Source organism: Salmo salar, chromosome ssa05 (genome assembly GCF_905237065.1).
Source record: "Salmo salar chromosome ssa05, Ssal_v3.1, whole genome shotgun sequence".
NCBI classification, from domain to species: domain Eukaryota; kingdom Metazoa; phylum Chordata; class Actinopteri; order Salmoniformes; family Salmonidae; genus Salmo; species Salmo salar.
In genome coordinates, this window is record NC_059446.1 from 76,698,249 (window position 1) to 76,723,097 (window position 24,849).

The window sequence follows — 24,849 nt, forward strand, 5'->3', positions numbered from 1 at the left end:
TTGTACTCTACAGCATACAGCTTCTGGTTAGAAAGATATAGGGTGAAACTAGGTGAGACAGCTGTTGTACTCTACAGCATACAGCTTCTGGTTAGAAAGATATAGGGTGAAACTAGGTGAGACAGCTGTTGTACTCTACAGCATACAGCTTCTGGTTAGAAAGATATAGGGTGAAACTAGGTGAGACAGCTGTTGTACTCTACAGCATACAGCTTCTGGTTAGAAAGATATAGGGTGAAACTAGGTGAGACAGCTGTTGTACTCTACAGCATACAGCTTCTGGTTAGAAAGATATAGGGTGAAACTAGGTGAGACAGCTGTTGTACTCTACAGCATACAGCTTCTGGTTAGAAAGATATAGGGTGAAACTAGGTGAGACAGCTGTTGTACTCTACAGCATACAGCTTCTGGTTAGAAAGATATAGGGTGAAACTAGGTGAGACAGCTGTTGTACTCTACAGCATACAGCTTCTGGTTAGAAAGATATAGGGTGAAACTAGGTGAGACAGCTGTTGTACTCTACAGCATACAGCTTCTGGTTAGAAATATATAGGGTGAAACTAGGTGAGACAGCTGTTGTACTCTACAGCATACAGCTTCTGGTTAGAAAGATATAGGGTGAAACTAGGTGAGACAGCTGTTGTACTCTACAGCATACAGCTTCTGGTTAGAAAGATATAGGGTGAAACTAGGTGAGACAGCTGTTGTACTCTACAGCATACAGCTTCTGGTTAGAAAGATATAGGGTGAAACTAGGTGAGACAGCTGTTGTACTCTACAGCATACAGCTTCTGGTTAGAAAGATATAGGGTGAAACTAGGTGAGACAGCTGTTGTACTCTACAGCATACAGCTTCTGGTTAGAAAGATATAGGGTGAAACTAGGTGAGACAGCTGTTGTACTCTACAGCATACAGCTTCTGGTTAGAAAGATATAGGGTGAAACTAGGTGAGACAGCTGTTGTACTCTACAGCATACAGCTTCTGGTTAGAAAGATATAGGGTGAAACTAGGTGAGACAGCTGTTGTACTCTACAGCATACAGCTTCTGGTTAGAAAGATATAGGGTGAAACCAGATGAGACAGCTGTTGTACTCTACAGCATACAGCTTCTGGTTAGAAAGATATAGGGTGAAACTAGGTGAGACAGCTGTTGTACTCTACAGCATATAGCTTCTGGTTAGAAAGATATAGGGTGAAACTAGGTGAGACAGCTGTTGTACTCTACAGCATACAGCTTCTGGTTAGAAAGATATAGGGTGAAACTAGGTGAGACAGCTGTTGTACTCTACAGCATACAGCTTCTGGTTAGAAAGATATAGGGTGAAACTAGGTGAGACAGCTGTTGTACTCTACAGCATACAGCTTCTGGTTAGAAAGATATAGGGTGAAACCAGATGAGACAGCTGTTGTAATCTACAGCATACAGCTTCTGGTTAGAAAGATATAGGGTGAAACTAGGTGAGACAGCTGTTGTACTCTACAGCATACAGCTTCTGGTTAGAAAGATATAGGGTGAAACTAGGTGAGACAGCTGTTGTACTCTACAGCATACAGCTTCTGGTTAGAAAGATATAGGGTGAAACTAGGTGAGACAGCTGTTGTACTCTACAGCATACAGCTTCTGGTTAGAAAGATATAGGGTGAAACTAGGTGAGACAGCTGTTGTACTCTACAGCAGTGGTATTCAAAGTCCAGGTCTCGAGTGAACTGCAGTTTGATCGCAGCAAAAAAACATTATTTTAGGAACAAAAAATGAAGAGTACAGATTATTGTATGGGTCAACATAAAAACGTTTTTTAGAAAGATAATTTGAAAAATAAAATGTATTTATTGTTTTCTTTTAATTTTGATAAGAGATGAACATGTAATGAATTGAAGGTTATTTGTTGATGTAAAAATCGGAATTTACAGATTTTAAGGTTATGTTATTTGTTTTGGGGTGGGATGAGGTCGCAAAAAAATGTTGTGTCAGGAAAAAATGGGGTCCCAGCTGAACAAGTTTGAATACCACTGTTCTACAGCATACAGCCTCTGGTTAGAAATATTATAGGGTGAAAGCAGCACAACCAGTCTCTGCTCTGCTGGACCTGTCTCTCCCTGCTGTAGAGGGCTCAAACCACCTGTAAGTGAGTGCAACACAATATCACACTCAATTTGTGCAAATATGTACAAAAAGTATTTCAGCAGATTTTGTGCGTTTTTATGTGGCTTAATTTTTGTGAAAATACAAAAACAATTGCTCGAATAACTTTCAAAAGATTGTTCCTAGGTTTGCCCCCCAAAAATGTATTTTCCTATGAATGAAGTTGCACAAAAATGTGTGTCTTTTCACACAAATTAAGCCTCGCTAAAACAAACAAAATCTTCTTAAATACCTTTTGTACATATTTGCACGAGTTGAGTGTGAGATTATGTTGCAACGTGTTATAAAGTGCTTGAATTGGACCAGAATGCACCAGTACTGAGTATCGCACCTCAAATGTATTACTGTTTTGAGTTTTGGCACCTCTTACAGAGTTTTGCTTTAAAATATTGTGGCGTTCTGCCAGTGGCACATAATTATAAACAGTAGGGACACCCAAAATAAGTACTGTCACCTATTTCAGTCCACTTCAAGCACTGGCGTTATAGATAGATACAGCAGGTTGATGTTGGGTTTCAGTGAGAACGTTCAAGTTAAGAAAGTTAATCAAGTCTTTGTCAATCCAAAGAGGAAGTGTCAACTGAAATATAATTATTTACAGTTGACATCAAAGTATGATTTCATTTGTAGTGTGACTGTACGGGGAATAATGTTTATAATAAGGGAAACAATCAATCTAACCTATTTATAGCACTTTTTACAGACGTGTGTCTCAACCTGGGCCTTATCTCTATAACCAAAAGAGCAAAACAGGGTGAACGTGGCCCTCAGAGAAGCAGATTATTATTACCGACCATGTCATTAGGACATGCCAAGTTTACCACAAAATGTTTGCTCAATCTCCTGAAAAAGCAGTGTACTACGTAAACCTAGTGTTTGTTTTGTCACATACTCTCCCCAGCGCGCTGGCTCCGAAAAAGTGCTTCTGGCCTTTCGCCCTGCAAACATGGACAGTTTTATCTGAAAAGGAGTTTGACACAGGGACACGACACTATCTGTACTTTCGCAATGTCCGATTTCTGAGAGTTCATTTTGTCTGACCAGAAGAAACTGAGATTTAGGGATATATTCTCTCTGTATCGCTGAATCGTTACATATTGCGGGATAAACATGTAATGGTAATTTCCGGTTGAGCAGACATGCAGCGTTTATCGTGAATACAGTCTCCGCTAAAGCGGAAGCATTACCTTGACATTTCAATCACGCTGTAAAGCTGAACTTCCACGATACGGATTGAATAGGGGTGTGTGTGGGTCTGTGTGTGTGTGTGAGAGAGGGGGGGGGGGGGTCCATTTAGCTTGTGCCTGGGGTGTAATTAGGCTATTAGGACAAATTCATGTAGGTCCCTCCCCGTTTCGTCGTTTGCAACGTTTCAGCAACAGATTCGGCGTAATGAATATGCCCCTGGTGATGTCTTCGCTTCTGTTATTTTAATAAAACACAGAAGGTGGTCTGATCTATTTGTGTTATGTAAATCAACAGCTGCTCATAACGGCAGTCCAGACTCAGGCCAGACTCAGGCCAGACTCAGCGGAGAGGTAGTCTGGAGAGCTTGTACGGGAACAGAGACAACTTGTATAACGTTTTTTTTCTGCGTTTCAAATGAGTGTTAATTGATGTCTGAAAGGGAGCAGCTTTCTAATCTAGTCTACTGATACGGTGTGATTGGATTTACCGACACAGAGAGATGACTCGTATTAAAGAAGCGTAAAGATGCCATCGTGGATTAGGCTGACGGTTCTCCTGTCTGCGCTGACAGTCCACTGCTTTCTGGACGGGACCTGTCCACGGAGAGGTATGTTTATTTTATTCAATTTTCATTGAAAAGTCCCCATGAAGTTATCAAATTAAATATTTGGAGCATATCAAATTGGGTGTCAAATGAAACCTACGAGTTTATATTTTGGGGGAAATAAAGGCAAGGATGCATTTTTCTTAAATATTTCATCTTAAAATGTTGGCATAAGTAAAGGCTTTGATTTCTGGATAAACAGATGGAAAAGGGGTTTCCACTTCACAATAACAGCACTTACAGTTGTCCAGGGAAGCTCTAGCAGGGCAGAAATGTGATGAACTGACTTGTTGGAAAGGGGGAATCCTATGACAGTCACTGAGCTCTTCAGTAAGGCTATTCTACTGCCAATGTTTGTCTATGGAGATTGCATGGCTGTGTGCTCGAAATAGCCGAATCCACAAATTTGAAGGGGTGTCCACATACTTTTGTATATATAGTGTATCATTAGCATTATATACAAAAACATCTTGAGATGTTTCTACAACTTGATTGGAGTACACCTGTGGTAGATTCCATTGATTGGACATGATTTGGAAAGGCACACACCTTTCTATATAAGGTCCCACAGTTGACAGTGCATGTCAGAGCAAAAACCAAGCCATGAGGTCGAAGGAATTGTCCATAGAGCTCAGAGACAAGACTGTGTCAAGGCAAAGATCTGGGGAAGGGTACCAAAAATGTTCTGCAGCATTAATGGTCCCCAAGAGCACAGTGGCCTCATCATTCTTAAATGGAAGAATTTTGGAACCACCAAGATTCTTCCTAAAGCTGGCCGCCCGGCCAAACTGAGCAATCAGGGGAGAAGTGCTTTGGTCAGGGAGGTGACCAAGAACCCGATGGTCACTCTGACAGAGCTCCAGAGTTCCTCTGCGGAGATGGGAGAACCTTCCAGAAGGAGAACCATCTCTGCAGCACTCCAGCAATCAGGCCTTTATGGTAGAGTGGTCCAAATGGAATCCACTCCTCAGTAAAAGGCACATGATAGCCCGCTTTGGTTTTGCCAAAAGGCACCTAAAGGACTCTCAGACCATAAGAAACAAGATTCTCTGGTCTGATGAAACCAAGATTGAACTCTTTGGCATGAATGCCAAGCGTCACGTCTGGAGGAAACCTGGCACCATCTCTACAGTAAAGCATGGTGGTGGCAGAATCATGTTGTGGTGATGTTTTTCAGTGGCAGGGACTGGGAGACTAGTCAGGATCGAGGGAAAGATGAACAGAGCAAAGTACAGAGTGATTCTTGATAAAAACCTGCTCCAGAGCGCTCAGGACCACAGACTGGGGAGAAGGTTCACCTTCCAACAGGACAACGACCCTAAGCACACAGCCAAGAGAACGCAGGAGGGGCTTCGGGACAAGTCTCTGAATGTCTTATGAAAGGCCCATCCAGAGCCTGGACCCGATCTAACATCTCTGGAGAGACTTGAAAATGGCTGTGCAGCAACACTCCCCATCCAACCTGACAGAGCTTGAGAGGATCTGCAGAGAAGAATGGGAGAAACTCCCCAAATACATGTGTGCCAAGCTTGAAGCGTCATACCCAAGAAGACTCTCGGCTGTAATCACAGCCAAAGGTGCTTTAACAAAGTGCTGAGTAAATGGTCTGAATACTTACGATTGAAGTCAGAAGTTTACATACACTTAGGTTGGAGTTATTAAAACTAGTTTTTCAACCACTCCACAAAAGTCTTGTTAACAAACTATAGTTTTGGCAAGTCGGTTAGAACATCTACTTTGTGCATGACACAAGTAATTTTTCCAACAATTGTTACAGACAGATTATTTTCACTTATAATTCACTGTATCACAATTCCAGTGGGTCAGAAGTTTACATACACTAAGTTGATTGTGCCTTTAAACAGCTTGGAAAATTCCAGAAAATTATGTCATAGCTTTAGAAGCTTCTGATAGGCGAATTGACATCATTTGTGTCAATTGGAGGTGTACCCGTGGATGTATTTCAAGGCCTACCTTCAAACTCAGTGCCTCTATGCTTGACATCATGGGAAAATCAAATGAAATCAGCCAAGACCTCAGAAAAAAAATTGTAGACATTCACAAGTCTGGGTCATCCTTGGGAGCAATTTCCAAATCCCTGAAGGTACCACGTTCATCTGTACAAACAATAGTACGCAAGTATAAACACCATAGGACCACGCAGCCGTCATACCGCTCAGGAAGGAGATGTGTTCTGTCTCCTTGAGATGAACGTACTTTGGTGCGAAAAGTGCAAATCAGTCCCAGAACAACAGCAAAGGACTAGGACTAAATAGAACTGTTTGGCCATAATGACCATCGTTATGTTTGGAGGAAAAAGTGGAGGGCTTGCAAGCGAAGAACACCATCCCAACCGTGAAGCACGGGGGTGGCAGCATCATGTTGTGTGGGTGCTTTGCTGCAGGAGGGCCTGGTGCACTTCACAAAATAGATGGCATCATGAGGGAGGAAAATTATGTGGATATATCTTAAGACATCAGTCAGGAAGTTAAAGCTTGGTCGCAAATGGGTCTTCCAAATGGACAATGACCTCAAGCATACTTCCAGAGTTGTGTCAAAATGGCTTAAGGACAACAAAGTCGAGGTATTGGAGTGGCCATCACAAAGCCCTGACCTCAATCCCATAGAAAATTTGTGGACAGAACTGAAAAAGCATGTGCGAGCAAGGAGTCCTACAAACCTGACTCAGTTACACCAGCTCTGTCAGGAGGAATGGGCCAAAATTCACCCAACTTATTTTGGGAAGCTTGTGGAAGGCTACCTGAAATGTTTGACCCAAGTGAAACAATTTGAAGGCAATGCCAACAAATACTAATTGAGTGTATGTAAACTTCTGACCCACTGGTAATGTGATGAAAGAAAAATCATTCTCTACTATTATTCTGACATTTCACATTCTTAAAATTAAGTGGTGATCCCAACTGACCTAAGACAGGGACTTTGTACTAGGATTAAATATCAGTAATTGTGAAAACCTGAGTTTAAATGTATTTGTCTAAGGTGTATGTAAACTTCTGACTTGAACTGTATGTAAATGTAATATATATTTTAAAAAAATACATTTTTATAAATTAGCAAATTTGCTATTTCATTATGGGGTATTTTGTGTAGATTTATGAGGATTTTAATGTTGTAATCCATTTTAGAATAAGGCTGTAACGTAATAAAATGTTGGAAAAGTGAAGGATTGTTTCTTTTTCGAATGCACTGGATATCACTTGTAAATGATATACAGAAATATACTACTTTCTAAACATGAGACTATAAGTATGAAAGTCCAGGGTCCTGGGAACAGTATTGGCATTAGGCCAACATTGTCAAGGCTGGAGCCAATCGTGTTTACTCAGACCCAAGGGTAAACTAACAAGCCACAGATTTGTCAAAACTGAATAATTCTGTTTCTACAGGGTTTCCTTCACATTATCAGCTGGTGTCACCAGTTTGGCTTCTGCCGGTCTTTATAGAGAATGTCCAGTGTCTAGTGACAGCAGCTTTATGGAGGTTGGGTCCACAGACAAAGAGATTGTTGTATTATTTGTTTATTTTTAGTAAAGAATGTTAATCGGTAAAGATTTAGACAAATGTTTTGTAGCTCTGTGACGGAGCTTTACTGGTTGGAGAGAGGGATAGGGGAGGAGAGAACAGAATAACAGGTGGAGGCATAGGAGGAGGAGAGAAAAACAGAATAACAGACAGGGTGAGAGAGAAAAAGAGTTTGTTAAAGAAGAGAGGCTGAGAGAAGATGAATACTGAGAGGAGATGGAAGAGAGATAGACTTCGAGAAAGGGAAAGAGAAAGAGGTGGGAAGAAGGGATGTGTTGAAAGAGGAAGTGAGAGAGGGGCTGGTGATCAGTTATGCAATGTGTTCTCTCAGTTTATCTGTACTGCCCAGTCAACCACAACCTATACCCCTCAACACGTGTGTGTGTGTGTGTGTGTGTGTGTGTGTGTGTGTGTGTGTGTGTGTGTGTGTGTGTGTGTGTGTGTGTGTGTGTGTGTGTGTGTGTGTGTGTGTGTGTGTGTGTGTGTGTGTCTGTACAGTATTGACTCAATGTCTTTCTCTGTCCCTCCAGACCCCCCTCCCAGGGTGCTGGTGTTGTCCCCAGGCAGCGTTCTGGTCTTGGCCTGTAGTGGTCAGGTGGAGGTCAACGGGCTGGTGGTGATGGTTAACAGGGCCGAACACACCAGTGTCATTACCGGAGTACATCCCACCACTGTCAGCACCACAACAGACACCACATCTAACAGAACCACTGTCAGCACCACAACAGACACCACATCTAACAGAACTACAGTCAGTGCTATAAAAGACAGCAGTGATATTGGAACTACAGTCAGTGCTATAAAAGACAGCAGTGATAATGGAACTACAGCCAGTGCTATAAAAGACAGCAGTGATAATGGAACTACAGTCAGTGCTATAAAAGACAGCAGTGATAATGGAACTACAGTCAGTGCTATAAAAGACAGCAGTGATAATGGAACTACAGTCAGTGCTATAAAAGACAGCAGTGATAATGGAACTACAGTCAGTGCTATAAAAGACAGCAGTGATAATGGAACTACAGTCAGTGCTATAAAAGACAGCAGTGATAATGGAACTACAGTCAGTGCTATAAAAGACAGCAGTGATAATGGAACTACAGTCAGTGCTATAAAAGACAGCAGTGATAATGGAATAGACACATTTTCTACTGGAAAGGACACTATTGTCCTTACCGTAACAGACACTCCTGTCATAAGCTGGACAGATGATACCAGGACAGACCGTACGGAGAAAACCATCATCAGGAACACTCGTGCAGGAGACCACACCCCTCATACTGAGAGAGAAGTTAACAAAGGGAATGGAAAGAATGTGGAAGATGTAACAGAGCGGGAGCACAAAGGAGGAGGAGGAGAGCAGAGGGATACAGGGTGGAGTCTTTACACTGTCAATCAACCAGGACATACAGATACACAGAAACTATTTCCTCTTACTGGGACATCGCTCCAACCAACCAGAGACAGCAGAGCGGGAGGGGCTGACACTGAGCTGCCCTCTGATTGGTGGACTGATGCGATGGACATTGAGGATGACTATGAGGAGGAGGGGGGGAGGATGGTGAGGGGGCTGAGAGGGAGGTCTCAGTGGAAACTGAACGGGAGGCCGCTGAGAGGAGGAGAAGAAAGAGGAGGAGTAGTGGTGTTAGGGAGGAGAGGCGCCACTCTGACCCTGCCCTCCCTGGCGGTGGGTGACTCTGGGAACTACAGCTGCCACCGTGGGGGCAAACTGGTCTCCTCTCTGAGGGTGAGCGTGGCAGGTGAGTTATACTGATGGCATCTCTCTGTCTAACCTCATCACCTCTGGTCATTGAAGCTGACAACCATACTGTATGTGTTCTGTGAAGTGTGAATCAGCAGCAGACATTCATGATCACATAAGAACAACGGACAAACATTATGTATTTTCCCCTGGAATTTCTTTCAGTTCCTCCAGAGAGGCCTAAGCTGTCCTGCTATAAGAGGTCACCCAGCAGTAAGATCCGCTGTGATTGGACAGCCAGTCAACCGGTGACTCCTGTCCCTCAGTGCTACCTCCTCCTACGGAAAGGGTGAGAGCACACATCTTCTTTTCCTTCTTCCTCCTCTTCCTCATCACACTCTTCTTCCTCCTCTTCCTCATCACCCTCTTCTTCCTCCTCTTCATCATCACCCTCTTCTTCCTCCTCTTCCTCATCACCCTCTTCTTCCTCCTCTTCCTCATCACCCTTTTCTTTCTCTTCTTCCTCATCACCCTCTTCTTTCTCCTCTTCCTCATCACCCTCTTCTTTCTCCTCTTCCTCATTAATTTGTCTTAAATGACTTACTTTATCATACAGATGATGCCGACAGAACAGTGTGGGTGGAATACTAACTCTCTCTCTCACTCTCACTCTCTCTCTCTCTCTCTCTCTCTCTCTCTCTCTCAGTCTATCAGGGTCATTCTCTCGTGTCAACTGTTCCTACTCCTCCCTGCTGTCTCGGTGTTGGTGTGCTATAGGTCACCAAGAGAAGGAGAGTAGAGAGCCACACCTGGCCTACCTGTGTGTCACCAACACTGCTGGCAACACCACCAGCCCTCTCCTAGACTTCACACCTCTGGACATTAGTGAGTGTGTGTGTGATATGTGTGTGCGTAAGGCATGTGTGTGTGCGTGCGTGCAGGCATGTGCGTGTGTCTGTTTGTATGTGTGTGTGTGCGTACGTGCAGGCGTGTGTGTGTGATGTGAGTATAGGTTTGTGTGCATGTTTAACAGACCACTCAATAAGACACCTTGCTAACATTCTCCTCCTCCTCTCTCACCTTCTCCCCCTCCCTCCCTCCCCCTGTGTGTAGTTAAGCCAGACCCCCCCAGCTCAGTAGTGGTGAGGGGTGTGGAGGGGCAGGAGAGGAGACTGAGGGTGGGCTGGGCTGTTCCTCACTCCTGGAAAGAGAGAGACCGCTACCACGAGCTGCTCTATGAGCTCAGATACCACACCATGCCACACGGAACACAGGTGTGTGGCTTCGCATGCGTGTGTTGGTGTGTTGGTGTGTGCGTCTGTGTGTTTGTAATGGCCCATGTTGTTCATCTAGCCTGCTCTGTTCTGGCTCAAACAGACATTACATTTTCTATTTTGTCATCTGTGTGTGGTTTTGGTTTTACTGTCAGTGTGGTGACCAGAAGTCCTCGCAAGGTTAGTAAAACAAGGACAATTCAAGTGGGGACATTTCACCAGTCTCCACAAGCAAAAAGGCTATTTTAGGCTGAGGGGTTACATTACATTTACATTTAAGTCATTTAGCAGACGCTCTTATCCAGAGCGACTTACAAATTGGTGCATTCACCTTATGATATCCAGTGGAACAACCACTTTACAATAGTGCATCTAAATCTTTTAGGGGGGGGGTTAGAAGGATTACTTTATCCTATCCTAGGTATTCCTTAAAGAGGTGGGGTTTCAGGTGTCTCCGGAAGGTGGTGATTGACTCCGCTGTCCTGGCGTCGTGAGGGAGCTTGTTCCACCATTGGGGTGCCTGAGCAGCGAACAGTTTTGACTGGGCTGAGCGGGAACTGTGCTTCCTCAGAGGTAGGGGGGCCAGCAGGCCAGAGGTGGATAAACGCAGTGCCCTTGTTTGGGTGTAGGGCCTGATCAGAGCCTGAAGGTATGGAGGTGCCGTTCCCTTCACAGCTCCGTAGGCAATCACCATGGTCTTGTAGCGGATGCGAGCTTCAACTGGAAGCCAGTGGAGAGAGCGGAGGAGCGGGGTGACGTGAGAGAACTTGGGAAGGTTGAACACCAGACGGGCTGCGGCGTTCTGGATGAGTTGTAGGGGTTTAATGGCACAGGCAGGGAGCCCAGCCAACAGCGAGTTGCAGTAATCCAGACGGGAGATGACAAGTGCCTGGATTAGGACCTGCGCCGCTTCCTGTGTGAGGCAGGGTCGTACTCTGCGAATGTTGTAGAGCATGAACCTACAGGATCGGGTCACCGCCTTGATGTTAGTGGAGAACGACAGGGTGTTGTCCAGGATCACGCCAAGGTTCTTAGCACTCTGGGAGGAGGACACAAGGGAGTTGTCAACCGTGATGGCGAGATCATGGAACGGGCAGTCCTTCCCCGGGAGGAAGAGCAGCTCCGTCTTGCCGAGGTTCAGCTTGAGCTGGTGATCCGTCATCCACACTGATATGTCTGACAGACATGCAGAGATGCGATTCGCCGCCTGGTTATCAGAAGGGGGGAAAGGAGAAGATTAATTGTGTGTCGTCTGCATAGCAATGATAGGAGAGACCATGTGAGGATATGACAGAGCCAAGTGACTTGGTGTATAGCGAGAATAGGAGAGGGCCTAGAACAGAGCCCTGGGGGACACCAGTGGTGAGAGCGCATGGTGCGGAGACAGATTCTCGCCACGCCACCTGGTAGGAGCGACCTGTCAGGTAGGACGCAATCCAAGCGTGGGCCGCGCCGGAGATGCCCAACTCGGAGAGGGTGGAGAGGAGGATCTGATGGTTCACAGTATCAAAGGCAGCAGATAGGTCTAGAAGGATGAGAGCAGAGGAGAGAGAGTTAGCTTTAGCAGTGCGGAGAGCCTCCGTGACACAGAGAAGAGCAGTCTCAGTTGAATGCCCAGTCTTGAAACCTGACTGATTAGGATCAAGAAGGTCATTCTGAGAGAGATAGCAGGAGAGCTGGCCAAGGACGGCACGTTCAAGAGTTTTGGAGAGAAAAGAAAGAAGGGATACTGGTCTGTAGTTGTTGACATCGGAGGGATCGAGTGTAGGTTTTTTGGGAAGGGGTGCAACTCTCGCTCTCTTGAAGACGGAAGGGACATAGCCAGCGGTCAAGGATGAGTTGATGAGCGAGGTGAGGAAGGGGAGAAGGTCTCCGGAAATGGTCTGGAGAAGAGAGGAGGGGATAGGGTCAAGTGGGCAGGTTGTTGGGCGGCCGGCCGTCACAAGACGCGAGATTTCATCTGGAGAGAGAGGGGAGAAAGAGGTCAAAGCACAGGGTAGGGCAGTGTGAGCAGGACCAGCGGTGTCGTTTGACTTAGCAAACGAGGATCGGATATCGTCAACCTTCTTTTCAAAATGGTTGACGAAGTCATCCGCAGAGAGGGAGGAGGGGGAGGAGGATTTAGGAGGGAGGAGAAGGTAGCAAAGAGCTTCCTAGGGTTAGAGGCAGATGCTTGGAATTTAGAGTGGTAGAAAGTGGCTTTAGCAGCAGAGACAGAAGAGGAGAATGTAGAGAGGAGGGAGTGAAAGGATGCCAGGTCCGCAGGGAGGCGAGTTTTCCTCCATTTCCGCTCGGCTGCCCGGAGCCCTGTTCTGTGAGCTCGTAGTGAGTCGTCGAGCCACGGAGCAGGAGGGGAGGACCGAGCCGGCCTGGAGGATAGGGGACAGAGAAAATCAAAGGATGCAGAAAGGGAGGAGAGGAGGGTTGAGGAGGCAGAATCAGGAGATAGGTTGGAGAAGGTTTGAGCAGAGGGAAGAGATGATAGGATGGAAGAGGAGAGAGTAGCGGGAGAGAGAGAGCGAAGGTTGGGACGGCGCAATACCATCCGAGTAGGGGCAGAGTGAGAAGTGTTGGATGAGAGCAAGAGGGAAAAGGATACAAGGTAGTGGTCGGAGATTTGGAGGGGAGTTGCAATGAGATTAGTGGAAGAACAGCATCTAGTAAAGATGAGGTCAAGCGTATTGCCTGCCTTATGAGTAGGGGGGGAAGGTGAGAGGGTGAGGTCAAAAGAGGAGAGGAGTGGAAAGAAGGAGGCAGAGAGGAATGAGTCAAAGGTAGACGTGGGGAGGTTAAAGTCACCCAGAACTGTGAGAGCTGAGCCATCCTCAGGAAAGGAACTTATCAAGGCGTCAAGCTCATTGATGAACTCTCCAAGGGAACCTGGAGGGCGATAAATGATAAGGATGTTAAGCTTGAAAGGGCTGGTAACTGTGACAGCATGGAATTCAAATGAGGAGATAGAGAGATGGGTCAGGGGAGAAAGAGAGAATGTCCACTTGGGAGAGATGAGGATTCCAGTGCCACCACCCCCCTGGCTCGATGCTCTAGGGGTATGCGAGAACACGTGGGCAGACGAAGAGAGAGCAGTAGGAGTAGCAGTGTTATCTGTGGTAATCCATGTTTCCGTCAGCGCCAGGAAGTCTAGGGACTGGAGGGTAGCATAGGCTGAGATGAACTCAGCCTTGTTGGCTGCAGACCGGCAGTTCCAGAGGCTGCCGGAGACCTGGAACTCCACGTGGGTCGTGCGCGCTGGGACCACCAGGTTAGAGTGGCAGCGGCCACGCGGTGTGAAGCGTTTGTATGGCCTGTGCAGAGAGGAGAGAACAGGGATAGACAGACACACAGGGTTAGATTTATGGTTAGGGTTATAAGTAGGGTTAGGGGGTTTGCGGTTAAGGTTAGGTTTAGGGGTTAGGGAAAATAGGATTTTAAATGTAACTAAGGATAGTAAATCAAAAGTGTTGGTGTGTGTGTGTTGGTGTGCATGTAGATAAAAGGGACCAGCACAGCCCGGTCCTACACTATAACAGATGCGTTGCCAGGAGTACAGTACCTGATCCAACTCAGAGCTAAGGAAGAGTTTGATGGCCACTGGAGTGATTGGAGCACGGCTGTCTACGCCAACACCTGGACAGGTAACACACACACACACACCAGATCTGTACGTGCTTAATTCAACTCTTCCATACTATCATCCAGGACCAGGCTAACTAGAACCATCCAGCTCATAGACAAAGGTAGCCATGACAACCCCTCCCTGTTCCTTCCTTTCTGCTCTGGTCTCTAGTCTTAACAGATACCTTCTACAGAGCTTTACAGCTTACCTGTCAACTCCCTTACCCTTCAACAGATCCTGTTCATGTACCCAGCCACACACACACACACTCTACACTAGTGGAAGTATTAGCCAGTTAGCTGTGTACGTGTGAACAGTTGTGTGGTTCATGGTGAATGTCCTTTATTACAGCCCCTGTGCCAACTGTGTTCAGCAATCTTTCTACTGTTATGGTAAGAAACACTCACTCACACACTCACTCACACACTCACAGTGGTCCTAGTTATTTAATCTCTCTGTTTGACATCTTTCTTTCTCACATTGTCTCATTCTGTCTCTCCAGCAGGACTACACAGACTACATAGATTCTGGCTCTGGTATGATAGAAGAGACGTCAGGTTAGTGGGACAGAGAGCTACTGTATGTCGATTGGTTGAAGCTACAGTGTGTTTGTGTTAGAGTTACGCGGCATATTTCAATGTCAGAAATCCCCCTAGCTTACAGAAGGTCATAACAGGAAGCTAATGTCATAACCTCATCAACTGAACGTGCTTCAGGAAACTGTCAACGTCGTGTGTGTAGGTGGCAGGGAAGTCAGGCGCAGGAGAAACAAACTTCATATAAGCGGAGTAGTTTAATAAACTTTCAAACAAACTCCAAAAATAGAATCCATAAAAAATCAACATGGGTACACATACCCGTCGCACACCTAAATAAACAACACGAACACAATAACACAAACAATCTCAGACAAGGACATGAGGGGAAACAGAGGGTTAAATACACAACAGGTAATGAATGGGATTGGAACCAGGTGTGAAAAGAAACAAGACAAAACCAATGGATAATGAAAAATGGATCAATGATAGCTAGAAGACCGGTGACGTCGACCGCCGAGCACCACTCGAACAAGGAGGGGCATCGACTTCGGCAGAAGTCGTGACAGAAACACAGAACCTGGGCCAACTCATCTCCCCCATTCTTTAAGTTTCACACAAATACTGTACACACATACACACACACACACACATACATCGGTATAATAGCGTGACAGTTTATTAATATCATGACCTTTGACCCACACTCTCTCCCCTCCCTCCCCTCCCCCTCTCCTTCTCCCTCCCCTCCCTCTCCTTTCTCCTCTCTCTCTCTCTCTCTCTCCCTCCCCCCCTCTCTCTCTCTTTCCCTCTCCCTCCCGACCTCTCTCTCTCTCCCTCTCTCTCCATCCATCTCTCCCCCTCTCTCTCTCCCTCCCTACCTCCCCCTCTCTCTCCCTCCTTCCCCCTCTCTGCCTCCCAACCCCTCTGTTTTCCCCTCTCTCCCTCTCTCTCCCCCTCTCCCTCCCAGTCTCTGAGTCTCAGGGTGATGTAGAGGTGTGGCCTCATGTCCTGTGGGTGGTTGCTTCCTGTGTGCTGCTGACCATCACCCTGTTGTCTGCCTACCTCTACAGGTAAACCACTCCCCTCTGTTCTTCACCTCCACTCTGATCCTCCCATCCTCACTATGATAACAACTGTATTCAGTCTGAACAATCTATGTTAAACCCTGTCCTGTACATATCTATGGTTATCATGATTAACCATCAGTTCATTCAAAGCTGTTCATTTTGTCATCTACAGAAACAACAAGCACAACACCATTTATCTAAATACCTTCCCGTCTCTCTTGCTCCCTTTCTCTGCTCAAACTGCCTTTCCTTTCTCCTTCTCTCTTTCCTACACCCTCTCTCTCCCTACCTCCACCCACCCTCTCTCTCCCTACCTCCACCCACCCTCTCTCTCCCTACCTCCACCCACCCTCTCTCTCCCCATCCTCCACCCGCCCTCTCTCTCCCCATCCTCCACCCGCCCTCTCTCTCCCCATCCTCCACCCGCCCTCTCTCTCCCCTACCTCCACCCGCCCTCTCTCTCCCTACCTCCACCCGCCCTCTCTCTCCCTACCTCCACCCGCCCTCTCTCTCCCTACCTCCACCCGCCCTCTCTCTCCCCATCCTCCACCCGCCCTCTCTCTCCCCATCCTCCACCCGCCCTCTCTCTCCCCATCCTCCACCCGCCCTCTCTCTCCCCACCCTCCGCCTGCCATCTCTCTCTCGCTCTCTCTCTCAGACACAGGGAGAGGTTCATGTCTAAACTGTGGAGGTTGAGTCCCGTTTCCTCCTCTCCTGCTTGCCCCTCCCCCCCAGTCACAGCCCTGCCTACCCAGGAAGGACATGCCCTCGTGAACTTGGACCACTCAATCTACGGGGAACCTGTCCCACAGGAAGAAGAGAGGAAGGAGGAGGATGAAGAGGAGGAAGAAGAGGAGAAGGGGGTAGTTATTCGCTTTACCAACACAAGCTATTTTCTGGTCCAGAGCAAATGATATGCCTGCTCTTAAAACAAGCCCCTTACCCTCTATCCCAGGCCCTTACTGCTAGCCCCCTGTTCTCCTAGTCCAGGCTGGAGAAGCCCTGTGATTTTCCTGTTATTTCACTGTTTGGATGTGTGCAGTATTTGTTCTCATTGGGGAAAAGGAGCCAGTAGAGTAATGATGTAAATATTAATTTGCGTGTCTCTAAAAAATTATTGGGTTTTTGTAAATGAATTTTGTCAGAATGAAATAAATAGTTTTGAATACAAACTTGTGTAAAGACAGTTTATTTAGAAAATGCTGTTCTGAGTGTATAATCACATTTGTAGTGAAGGAAATGTATTTGTGACCAGCAGGTGATGGTAGTCGTCTATAAGTGGTTTGTACACAACAACTAGGATATTTTTTATTTGGGTGTACATATGTATGCCATTTTTACTGGGATCTGTCACTGACAATGTACACTGAGTGTACAAAACATCCGATTAAATCAGTGTAGATGAAGGGGGGACACAGGTTATAGAAGGATTCTTAAGCCTTGAGAAAATTGAGTCATGGATTGTGTATGTGTGCCATTCAGAGTGTGAATGGGCAAAACAAAATATTTGAACAGGGTATGGTAGTAGGTGCCGGGGGGTGGGCTGCAACTAAATATTAAGGTGTTCTTAATGTTTTATCCACTTCGTGTAAAGTCTTGTTGTTAACAATACACACTAAAACAGGGAATCTCAACCAGGGGTACCAGGACCCCTATGGGTAATGACCTATCCACAGGGACTCTCAACCAGGGGTACCAGGACCCCTATGGGTAATGACCTATCCACAGGGACTCTCAACCAGGGGTACCAGGACCCCTATGGGTAATGACCTATCCACAGGGACTCTCAACCAGGGGTACCAGGACCCCTATGGGTAATGACCTATCCACAGTGGGTTCTTAAGAAGATTCATGAGACCATAGGCCTACTGCCTAAATGCACATGACGGGGTACTTCAGGGGTACTCTGGGAAGAGCAACATGTAGTTGGTGGTAGAGTAACCAAGGTACTCTGGGCAGAGAAACATGTAGTTGGTGGTAGGGTAACCAAGGTACTCTGGGAAGAGCAACATGTAGTTGGTGGTAGTGTAACCAAGGTACTCTGGGCAGAGCAACATGTAGTTGATGGTAGTGTAACCAAGGTACTCTGGGCAGAGCAACATGTAGTTGGTGGTAGTGTAACCAAGGTACTCTGGGCAGAGCAACATGTAGTTGGTGGTAGTGTAACCAAGGTACTCTGAGCAGAGCAACATGTAGTTGATGGTAGTGTAACCAAGGTACTCTGGGCAGAGCAACATGTAGTTGGTGGTAAAGTAACCAAGGTACTCTGGGCAGAGCAACATGTAGTTGGTGGTAGTGTAACCAAGGTACTCCGGGCAGAGCAACATGTAGTTGGTGGTAGTGTAACCAAGGTACTCTGGGCAGAGCAACATGTAGTTGGTGGTAGTGTAACCAAGGTACTCTGGGCAGAGCAACATGTAGTTGGTGGTAAAGTAACCAAGGTACTCCAGGCAGAGCTAAATGTCGCTGGTGGTAGGGTAACCAAGGTACTCCGGGCAGAGCTAAATGTCGCTAGTGGTAGGGTAACCAAGGTACTCTGGGCAGAGCTAAATGTCGCTGGTGGTAGAGTAACCAAGGTACTCCGGGCAGAGCTAAATGTCACTGGTGGTAGAGCAACCGAAAACGTTTGAGAACCACAGCACTAAAACATCTCACCTTTCCACTAGGTGGTGGTAAAGATTCATTATTACAGTGAGTTCTGCTCTGTAGTATGTTAGTGGCACAGGTCATTTAGGTTCCTGGGGCTTCAATAATCTCCTGGTTAGCTCCTTATTTGTAGTCCGTTATTAATGATATTACTCTATGTATTTCAGACATAAGATAGTTTTGGTTTCATGTATCAGCGGGTATATATACACTGAGAGTACAACACGTTAGGAACACCTGCTCTTTCCATGACATACACTGACCAGCTGAATCCAGCTGAAAGCTATGATCCCGTATTGATGTGACTTGTTAAATCCACTTCAATCAGAGACAGGTTCAAGAAGGATTTTTAAGCCTTGAGACAATTGAGACATGGCTTGTGTAGGCTAATTTTGACATGGATTGTGTAGGCCTATTTTGGTGTGGATTGTGTAGGCTAATTGAGACATGGATTGTGTAGACTAATTGAGACATGGCTTGTGTAGCCTAATTGAGACATGGCTTGTGTAGACTAATTGAGACATGGCTTGTGTAGACTAATTGAGACATGGCTTGTGTAGACTAATTGAGACATGGATTGTGTTGACTAATTGAGACATGGATTGTGTAGACTAATTGAGACATGGATTGTGTAGACTAATTGAGACATGGATTGTGTATATGTGCCATTCAGAAGGTGATTTAAGTGCCTTTGAATGGAGTATGGTAATAGGTGCCAGGCTCACCAGTTTGAGTGTGTCAAGAGCTGCAACGCTGCTGGATTTTTCATGCTCAACAGTTTCCTGTGTATCAAGAATGGTCCACCACCCAAAGGACATCCAGCCAACTTGAAACAACTGTGGGAAGCATTGGAGTCAACATGGACCAGCAACCGTGTGGAACGATTTTGACACCTTGTAGAGTCCATGCCCCAACAAATTGAGGCTGTTCTGAGAAGGGGGGGTGCATCTCAATATGAGGAAGGTGTTCCTAATGTTTTGTACACTCAGTGTATACCATATACAGTATATCATATCATGGTAGGTAGACCAACATTAGTCCCAGAGAAAGACATACAGCTTATTTCCAGCATGGGTCCTCATAGACGTAGAGTAGTCCAGACTGTGTATGATTCACATGGTGGCCTCCGGAGTGGCGCAGCGGTCTAAGGCACTGCATCAAATCAAATGTTATTTGTCACAAACACATGTTTAGCAGATGTTATTGCAGGTGTAGCAAAATGCTTGTGTTCCTAGTTCCAACAGTGCTGTAATTTCTAAAAATCCACAACACACACAATACACACAACCTAAAAGTAAAATAATGGAATTAAGGAATATATAAATATTAGGATGGGCAATGTCGGAGTGGCACAGACTAAAATACAGTAGAAAAGAATATAGTATATAAATATGAGATGAGTAAAGCAAAAATATGTAAACATTATTAGAGTGACTAGTGCTACAGGCGTCACTACAGATCCGGGTTCGACCAGGAGACCCATGAAGCGGTGCACAACTGGCCTAGCGTCGTCCAGGTTAGAGAAGGGTTTTGTCCTTGTCCCATCGTGCTCTAGCGACTCCTGTGGGGGAACGGGCACATGAATGCTGACACGGTCGCCAGTTGTACGGTGTTTCCTCCAACACATTGGTGCGGCTGGCTTCCGGGTTAAGTGAGCAGTGCGGCTTGGCAGGGTCGTGTTTCAGAGGTCCAAGAGACTCTCGACCTTCGCCTCTCCCGAGTCCGTACGGGAGTTGCAGCGATGGGACAGGACTGTAACTGCCAATTGGATATCCCAAAATTGGGGAGAAAACGGGGTAAACAATGCAATTATTCACATGGTCCAACTAACACAGAGGAGAAACAGTGGTACCTCTTAAGAATGTTTGAGACACTCATTGTTGCCCCTCCCATTTAAAACACACTCACACACCTGAAATAGTTCATTTATGGCAGAGCAAGACAGATCCACAATCAAACTCAACACATGTAAAGAGCAAGACAGATCCACAATCAAACTCAACACATGTAAAGAGCAAGACACATGACACATACCATGCTAGTACCAAGCAAGCAAATCCAAGTCTATTTAAACTCAATCCCCATCAGCCGGTCCAAACAAGCATGATCCGGTTTAAAAGCCAAGGTGCACCTTCTTATGGGTGGAGAGTAGAGACAGTTACAGTATATAGGCGTACTGGAGCATATGAGAGGAACTCAGACACAATTCAAGCATATTGATGGTATGTTTGATCACTTTCCCCGATCTCCTCCCAACACAACAGGGGCGAAAATCTGATATCAACTTTGGAGGGGACAATTACATGAAATTTTCTCAAGAGCAATTCCTGAGGGGGACACCAAAAGTAGTGCTGTAACACATAGCCTACATTGTAATATGGTAAATGTATATTGAGGAACCAAAGAAATAAGGTGTTTGCCGTACTCCTAACTACCGGTACCCAAAACTACACAACTAATCACAACAGCAATACCATTGCCTTTAACAAATCTTAGTTCAGTCACCAGTTTAAGTTGAGAGTGGGGGTATCCATGGCATTTTCCAATTATGTTCCTATTTTACAAGTCAAAAAAATTGAGAACCTTTCATAATGTTGCCAAACAAAGACTCAACAAACTTACCTGAGACTCCCTGTCTCTGCCAGTCTGTCCCTACATATCTGTCCCCAACTCTGCTGTCTGTGTGCCATCTGTTGCCTGCTCTGCCTAATGACATCATTGTGAAACATTTCCATTAGAATTTCATTTCTTTCTTATGAACATTTTATCAACTAGTCTTTGAGATATTAGGCTACTAGGGTTCTTACTATGCGTTTTGGTGTATTGAAAAATACTCTGATGTCCGTCTTTTATTTTTCTGCCATTTTTCTACCTGGCTGGCTGGCTACACACACAGTGTGTAGGTTATTTACAGTAGGAGATGGGCTTCTATCATCTTCAATCATTCTATTTGGGCTTCGATCTAAAAGGTAGCTAGCAAATGTGAAACGGATTAAAATGACAAGAGTTGACAGCTGGATGAGTTCACCATTTACACAACATATGCTGCAACCTTTTGTAATTTTAATAGTTTGTTTCATATTGGCTGGCTTCCAACAATAGCTGAATTTGCAAAGCTAGCGAGCACCAATTCAGTTTCAGTGGTGTTTGCTATAATCTTTGCTACCCGGGTTAAGTAAAGGTGAAATAAAATAAATAAATAAAAGTTCACTTGCGACAATTTAGCTTTTGCAACGAGACCATTAAATATATTTAAGACAATGGTAGAAGAGAGTGTAGTTCTGTTCAGATTGGATTTCAGTTTATTGCTAACCTCATCACAGGGACTTTGAAGCACTAACTTACATCATCTGCATGCTGATTCCATCTTTGACGACGCCACATAAATGGAATAGGTACTAGCTAGCTTAACAGTTAATATTTGCGCGCTAGCTCTGCATATTCAGCTAGTGTGTGTGCGCGATTGACTGGATTAACCTCACGTCAGTTACGTGCATTGAGTGCCTTTCAGACAGTAGATACGACCTCTCTGTTACCTAGCAAGCTAAGGAACTGGCAGTGGATCAAACCATTGTGAGACAAAGGGTGGGGGGGTTGCAATCTTTTGAAACTTAAAAACGCGCTATTAAGTGTCTATAATCAGCACAATTGCTTTCATTGCGTATTATTAATATTATTTAAATTACATAGTTATGTTTCAGTGATATATTGGGGGGGATAAATCATATTTTTCCCAGGATGGGGGGTCGTGTCCTCCCCGCCCCCCCGGGATTTCCGCCCCTGCAACACAATAACACTCCAATTCCACAAACAATTTAGTCTGCTGTTTAGTTTTTTTACATGCTGCATGTCTCCAACAATGCACAGACACATTGTGCCTGTGCTGTGTGTGATGAGATTTCCAGGTTTGATTTAGCTTTCGCAATAGCCTAACTTGATGCAACACTGACAAAATTAAATGTTGTGATTGATGGAGTGAAGTTGTAACGGAGTTCTCTCTTTTTCACAGTCCTAGTGGGGTGTCTGCTGCCTGTTGTAGACACTCACAACATTAACTGTAAGGTGATCCAACATCCTAACTATACAACGACCTATGACCTCCATGAACTACCTGAATCTCCGCCTTCGGCCAATTGCGAGACCCAGTGGTTGGATGAAAACGTGAGTGACAGCAGAAGCCACTTACAATATGACGACTCATTAAGGAGTTACATCTGTTGGTAGAAATTGAAATGTAAAATGTTCAAGTAATTGTAACCCTGGTTCTAAAGAGCTTCAGCCTTCTGCTCCAGCCCAGCACACACATCGCCCATCTGGTTCAACTAATCATGGTCTTGATGAGTAATGCAGTGTGTTAGTGCTGAGCTTGAACAAAAGCCTGCACACCCAGTAGTTATTTAGTACCAGGAGTTGGGAAACACTGAACTACAGTACTTTATGTTAAACTTCTGACTTATGTTGTCTATTTTACTTTATTTACATGACTGTTCTTGCCAATGACAAAGAGATGGACGAAAACCGTACTTTGGCTCAGACCAGTCACTCCATCACTATCTTAGGCTGCCTGGACAGACTGACCTACTCAGTGGACTGCACACAGCGTGTGGTATGTTGCTGTTACTGATGTGGTTACTCTAGTGTGTCTGTTGGATCTGATGAAGCACGGACATGGTTTAAGATACATCAATAAGATCATGTATGTGTCTGTCTATGGACATCTACTAGAATGTTCTCTTTCTCTCTCTGTCCTCTTTTCAACCAGTGTTTTCTCTCTTACAGGCACCATTTTGGGAGGTGAGAAAATACACACACACACACACACACACACACACACACACACACACACACACACACACACACACACACACACACACACACACACACACACACACACACACACACACACACACACACACACAAAGAACAATGCTGCTAGAGGTTGTTGTATGAATGAGTGACAGGATGTGACAGGGGAAGTTTGTCACTGTTGACAGACAGTATTAGCAGCAGTACTTTTAGTGTGGTTTGACAAATGACTGATTCATTACTTTTTATTTTGTATTCTCCTGCTAACTGCAGTAATGGACCTTCAAACCTGCCACCAATCTCCACGGTAATGACCATGTCCCCATCAATCAAGGTTAGAGTAATACAGTTTCACCTTTTCAATCTGACACGGCTTGTTTTACTGTAGCCAATCTGATTGCTTGTTTTGAACTCAGTTCAAAGAAAAGACCCAGCTCTTTCACTCTATTGGACTGTCCTGGGGAAACAGGAAGATATAACAGTTGACGTTACTCATCAACAACTTGGTGTGTTGTCACTTTACCACTCTCCCTTTTCTCCCTGTGTTTACACCCTGGTTCACTTTAATATGGCTCAACTGTTTATTATCTCACATTAGCTTATCATTAGGTGTGTTTATCTACTCTATAGGATCATATTTAACCTCAGAGACTCAGCTAGGCTCAGAAGGAGTGTTACAGCTGAGATAACCACAGATTATCAGCTCTCTGAGTTGACTCAATTCAATACATCTTTATCTTGCAATTAAACACTTGAATAACACTCCACTGCTGCACTGCCTATGGAGTGGGGCAATGACAGAGCAGAGGCATTCAGGCTAAACAACCCAGATTGAGTGTTAGTCAGATATCTGGCACTCAGGCTAAACAACCCAGATTGAGTGTTAGTCAGATCTCAGGCTAAACAACCCAGATTGAGTGTTAGTCAGATCTCCGGCACTCAGGCTAAACAACCCAGATTGAATGTTAGTCAGATATCTGGCACTCAAGCTAAACAACCCAGATTGAGTGTTAGTCAGATCTCCGGCACTCAGGCTAAACTGTAGCTGGATTGAGACATGGGGAGGTTTCTGTGTTCTCAGTCTCTCTCTCTCCTCTCGCATACAGATACAAGTAACCACACCAGTGGCTGGATTGTGATGGGTGTGGCTGGAGGAGTCATCCCCGTGATACTGCTGACTGTGAAGGCAGCATGTGTATTAAAGAAGAGGTATGGATGGATGGATGGATGGATATACGGATTGGATGAATATACGGATTGGATGAATGGATGTATGGATTGGATGAGTGGATGAATGGATATATGGATTGGATGATTGGATGGATGGATGAATGGATATATGGATTGGATGGATGGATGAATGAATGGATATATGGATTGGATGAATGAATGAATGGATATATGGATTGGATGAATGGATATATGGATGAATAGATATATGGATTGGATGAGTGGATGAATGGATATATGGATTGGATGGTGTAACGCCCTGGCCATGAAAGGTTTTTTTTGTTCGTTATTTTGGGTAGGCCGGGGTGTTACATTGGGTGGGCGTTCTATGTTAATTTTTCTATGTTTTTGTATTTCTTTGTTTTGGGCCGTGTGTGGCTCCCAATCAGGCACAGCTGTAGTTCGTTGTTGCTGATTGGGAGTCACACATAAGTAGCCTGGTTTTCCTTTGGGTTTTTGTGGGTGATTGTTTCTGTTTAGTGTTTTCTG

General features: G+C 45.2%; 1 protein-coding gene and 1 long non-coding RNA gene across 4 annotated transcripts; both read left to right on the forward strand.

The window, feature by feature from the left end:
- Positions 1–3,541: 3,541 nt before the first annotated feature.
- On the forward strand, positions 3,542–16,850 carry LOC106595087 (uncharacterized). 2 transcript variants are annotated; one of them, XM_045718947.1, is made up of 10 exons: positions 3,542–3,940; positions 8,011–9,240; positions 9,408–9,531; positions 9,889–10,067; positions 10,296–10,456; positions 13,947–14,091; positions 14,424–14,464; positions 14,575–14,629; positions 15,579–15,681; positions 16,337–16,850. In XM_045718947.1, exons 1-10 carry the CDS (start codon positions 3,859–3,861, stop codon positions 16,590–16,592), a joined length of 2,376 nt encoding a protein of 791 aa, XP_045574903.1. In that variant the 5' UTR covers positions 3,542–3,858; the 3' UTR covers positions 16,593–16,850. The 2 variants fall into 2 exon arrangements, with proteins under 2 accessions (XP_045574903.1, XP_045574904.1); XM_045718948.1 differs by having other exon boundaries at positions 14,578–14,629.
- Positions 16,851–22,338: 5,488 nt separating this feature from the next.
- LOC106595032 (uncharacterized) lies at positions 22,339–24,351 on the forward strand. 2 transcript variants are annotated; one of them, XR_006770064.1, is made up of 5 exons: positions 22,339–22,485; positions 22,830–22,930; positions 23,104–23,118; positions 23,404–23,464; positions 24,237–24,351. It is a non-coding gene; the product is annotated as an uncharacterized lncRNA (long non-coding RNA). The 2 variants fall into 2 exon arrangements; XR_006770065.1 differs by lacking the exon at positions 22,339–22,485 and having other exon boundaries at positions 22,809–22,930.
- The last annotated feature ends 498 nt before the right edge of the window (positions 24,352–24,849 follow it).

Excerpts from the sequence above, each read along its gene's own strand:
- LOC106595087 (XM_045718947.1), top strand. The coding sequence starts at position 3,859 with ATGCCATCGTGGATTAGGCTGACGGTTCTCCTGTCTGCGCTGACAGTC. Across the intron at positions 9,241-9,407 it reads TCTGAGGGTGAGCGTGGCAG|TTCCTCCAGAGAGGCCTAAG; the intron begins GTGAGTTATACT and ends AATTTCTTTCAG. Across the intron at positions 15,682-16,336 it reads TTGTCTGCCTACCTCTACAG|ACACAGGGAGAGGTTCATGT; the intron begins GTAAACCACTCC and ends TCTCTCTCTCAG.